This window comes from Oculina patagonica, chromosome 4, assembly GCF_052425735.1.
Source record: "Oculina patagonica isolate OP01 chromosome 4, crgOcupat, whole genome shotgun sequence".
Taxonomy (NCBI): Eukaryota; Metazoa; Cnidaria; class Anthozoa; order Scleractinia; family Oculinidae; genus Oculina; species Oculina patagonica.
Genome location: NC_135761.1, coordinates 35,449,671 through 35,453,460, shown reverse-complemented (window position 1 = coordinate 35,453,460; position 3,790 = coordinate 35,449,671). Strand labels below are relative to the sequence as shown.

At 36.1% G+C, this 3,790-nt stretch overlaps 1 protein-coding gene across 1 annotated transcript; it reads left to right on the top strand.

Annotated features, from left to right (window-relative positions):
• Nucleotides 1–693: 693 nt before the first annotated feature.
• Nucleotides 694–3,040, top strand: LOC144648676 (ALX homeobox protein 1-like). Its single transcript, XM_078508175.1, has 3 exons — nucleotides 694–920; nucleotides 1,370–1,521; nucleotides 2,605–3,040. Exons 1-3 carry the CDS (start codon nucleotides 875–877, stop codon nucleotides 3,025–3,027), a joined length of 621 nt encoding a protein of 206 aa, XP_078364301.1. The 5' UTR covers nucleotides 694–874; the 3' UTR covers nucleotides 3,028–3,040.
• The last annotated feature ends 750 nt before the right edge of the window (nucleotides 3,041–3,790 follow it).

The window sequence follows — 3,790 nt, the reverse complement described above, 5'->3', positions numbered from 1 at the left end:
AGACGAATTTATTTTGTTGAGTGAGTCCTTTCCTAATACTAAAATATGTTTGTTGCTCTTTAAACTCCTGTTTTATTTTCAATTTTCATTTGCGTTTTATTTACCAGCTCATTGATGTTTATTTTCTGATCGTATTTGAAAACATCGCACCTATGAAAATTAACAATAGATCAATAGAGGCACTGCGTGTATTATAATTGTCAATTAAGCTTATTTAGTCATTATGTTTGCGCGTGTCCTTGCGAAGTGAGAAAATGTCACAAGGAAAAACTTTCAAACTTTCCAAGAAAAAGGTTTTAAAACATGATTGTCTTTACACCATTCTCGCGGCCACCTAGCTTTCATGTTACAAATTTATACACTGGTTTTCTTTTTAAGTTGATTTTTGCCATGAATGGGTAATAACAAGATTTGAAGTTACGAAATCAGTCGTAAGAAAACAAATTACAATTCTTAATTATTTTCATAGAGACTGTAACCGCTTTTATGAAAATACTCTGAACCGAGCTACCGATTAGCTTATCAAAGGATCGTCGAAAAAAAGTAAAAAAAGTGCACTTGATGAATCTTTTGTTTTTACGCATAACAAAAGATCAGTTGTTTACAAACTTAATTCAAGCGTGCTTCATTAAAGACAATGAGTTTACAGTCTTTACATGTTGATTTAATTTATGTTAGTTTACGTTTTGGAAGTGTGACTTCTCGCTAATGAGTTGATTGACAGTTCTATTGTTCCTATAACGCCCGCCCACATGTGAAAAACCATTTAAAAGAGAAGGCGCGCGCGTTTAATAACAAATTTCGCTTGACTTTTAAAGAGAACAACCTCTGCGTTAGCGACTGCACTGTTGAAACGAAAATTTAATTTGAAAAGATGGTTTCAGGAGGAAACAAAAGGAAACTCAGCGAGCAGGAATCCGGTAAGTAAATTAGCTTTAAATGTTTTAAGGTGGGACGCAGGGGGACGTTACAAAAGAACAGGAACTTTTTCAACAAAGAACATGCGCCAAGTAATTGCTAGCGCTGTGCTTAGGTTTCCATTGACAAGCAGTTGATAAGGCAAATAAATAAAGTTAACTTCTTAACTTCTTGCTGTGTCTTACATAAAATATTTTTGCATGATTGCAATAATATAACGAGTGTTTTCGTTATAAGTTTAATTCTTAAATACAAGCTGCAAAAATCTGTCTTAAACAGTTCTTAATGTACCGCGACTCTCTCAAACCCTCTAAATGAGCGTTTCATTTGCGGGTTGCTACGATAATTTTTCTTGTTCCTATGAATTAAGTATTGTTGTTAGTTGTTACAAAAATTCACGGTTTACATTCAGAAAGCAGTATTCTTAACTTATAATTCTCTTTTTTTTCAGGTGAAAGAATGCGTCAGAGACGCCGGCGAACAGCTTTCACTGAAGAACAACTTGATCGCTTGGAAGAATCTTTCATGGAAGAAAAGTTTCCTGGAATCATAATCAGAGAACAACTTGCCGAGGAGTTAAACATCAAAGAGGATAGAATACAGGTAAGACAATTGTGTTTTCATAAATCACGATTATGTTGTGGGCCAGGGGATCAGGGAAATGTTTGGAGTTCACGGTAAAAACTATTATGCTTGATGCGAATTTTGTGCACTTATGAGCCACGAGGAGAAGTGAATACTTCAGTTTTTATGTCAAGAATTGGAAGGTTAAACTTGTCAGGCTAGAACTGTTTTAAATTAAGCAATGTGTTAACACCAAGGTCTGTGGCAAACTGCAAACATCACTTTTTGTTTATTCCAGAAATTGTTAGTAAAAAAGAAATGAAAATGAAATCTGCTAATCTACGCACATTTCGCCTGATTCCACGGCGAACCTTACTTTCGGACTCGCCATCACTTATTCTTTCTGACCAAGTGGTGCAGTAAACAATCTACTTGCTTTAGCACGATTTGAATTTTCTTACCAAATTATTCTACAACTCAGAAGTTTTACGGCTCGTTCAAGACGACTGAATTTGCTCCAAGGTAGATCGTTACGATTTTGTAGGTTGAAGCGGGTTTGAAATTTTTTGTACTAGAAAGAACGCGAAGGAGCCGCAAAGGTCGAGTAGATTATAACTTAAAGATAATAACTAAATTAATATGACAGGAAAAGACGATGGAATTGAGCAAGTCTAATTTTGCGCGCAAGTCGCGAAACGTCAGTAATTACGCGCGCGTCCTACTGAATACCTTACGTTTCCTTTTTTGTTTTTGTTATCATTTAAAACGAGCTTTCTTATTCATATGATAGTCTTGTTATTTATCTGAAGCAAGGGCTGTACGCTTAGTAGACCTTTTTAATTTTAATTACACGATCGTGTGATGTTCTTTATAGAATAGCACATTTATCAAGCTAAAAACTATGCGTTGATATTTAGATAATTATGATTTAATTTTAACATTAAGTAGCTGGTAATGTCACATGGTTTGATATGGGGACACAAACAAAACAAGCAATTTCCAATAACTTTTCATTTCCGCGCTTTTATTCCCCTAGAAACAAATGAAGTTAATTTTATTTTTGATTAATTCACAAGTTATAATATTAATACTTTATTAATTCACGGGTTCTTTTATTAACAGGTTTGGTTTCAAAACCGCCGCGCAAGATGGCGCAGACAGGAAATTAAAAACAAACGTCATGGAACTGAAGAAACTGAATCTTCCACTGCACATGCTGCTGTTTTCCCGCCATTTTGCCGCCGTCCACAGAGTGCCGTGCCAACCTGGAGTTTTCCCGCTTCTTTCATCAGGCCAAGCGCTGCCACCGCTTTGGCGCTAAAATGCAAAACAAAGGACCGAAAAAGTACTGTGATTGGCCCATCAAGAGGACCACATGCTGATGTCATGGCAACGGGATTCTCGAGTACACCATCGCTGATTCTTACTCAATTGCACAAGCCCATGTTTACAAACTTCTCTTCGCCAATCAAAGAAAACCATCATTCGTTAGATGAATATGTTGCAGCCTTAACTTTAGCAAGTGGATTTTTAAGGGAACATTAGTCAAGTTAAGGTTAAGTTTGAACAGATCTTTTATTCCGATTTTATTCCGATTATAAGGCTCTCTAACTACATGTAAATACACTTTTGTTTTATATCTTATGTCCATCAATGTAACAAACACTTGATTTACAGACTTATTTTTGTTGTTGACTGTGATGATATTAAATGACTAAGTTCTCGATATACTTGACTTTAGTAGTCACGGGCTTAAACTCATTGGTTGGAACAATCTTAAAAAAAAATCGCATTGCGCTCGATTGAGACCAGAGTTCGGTTGTTTAAAGCAAGATTACAATTACTCGGATAGGCGCCCACGCTCTAATAAGGTCACAAATTATAAGCACCCCCTCCCCAGTCGACCCCCCCCCCCCCATTCTTCTCATTTAAGTCATTTCCAGTTGTAAATAAACTTTCTACACACATCTTTTAGTCTGCAAAGACCAGTCACTCTTTTCATTATTAAAAACGTCCTCCTTTTAATAGCCCCAGGTAGCCCAGCTAGCATTTGTTAACTTTTCTTTCTTTATCATTCTTGAGATATTTGTATACCTCCGTTTTTTTTTTCAAAAGTGTAAACTGTACCTTTATAAAAACTATTGCGGCCAACTGTTTATTTTAGCATGCGCATGTTACAACCACAATTAAAGAATCTTTACAGCGGAACCACGCATCATCCATGAGCGCTGGAAAAATCACGAGTTATTGATTGAGCTGCTGTCCCGTTTTCAGCAGTATAATACACCACTGAATTTTTTTCTTGAAC

Coding starts and splice junctions, on each gene's coding strand:
- LOC144648676 (XM_078508175.1), top strand. CDS start 875: ATGGTTTCAGGAGGAAACAAAAGGAAACTCAGCGAGCAGGAATCCG. Junction 921..1,369: donor ACTCAGCGAGCAGGAATCCG/GTAAGTAAATTA, acceptor CTTTTTTTTCAG/GTGAAAGAATGCGTCAGAGA. Junction 1,522..2,604: donor TCAAAGAGGATAGAATACAG/GTAAGACAATTG, acceptor TTTTATTAACAG/GTTTGGTTTCAAAACCGCCG.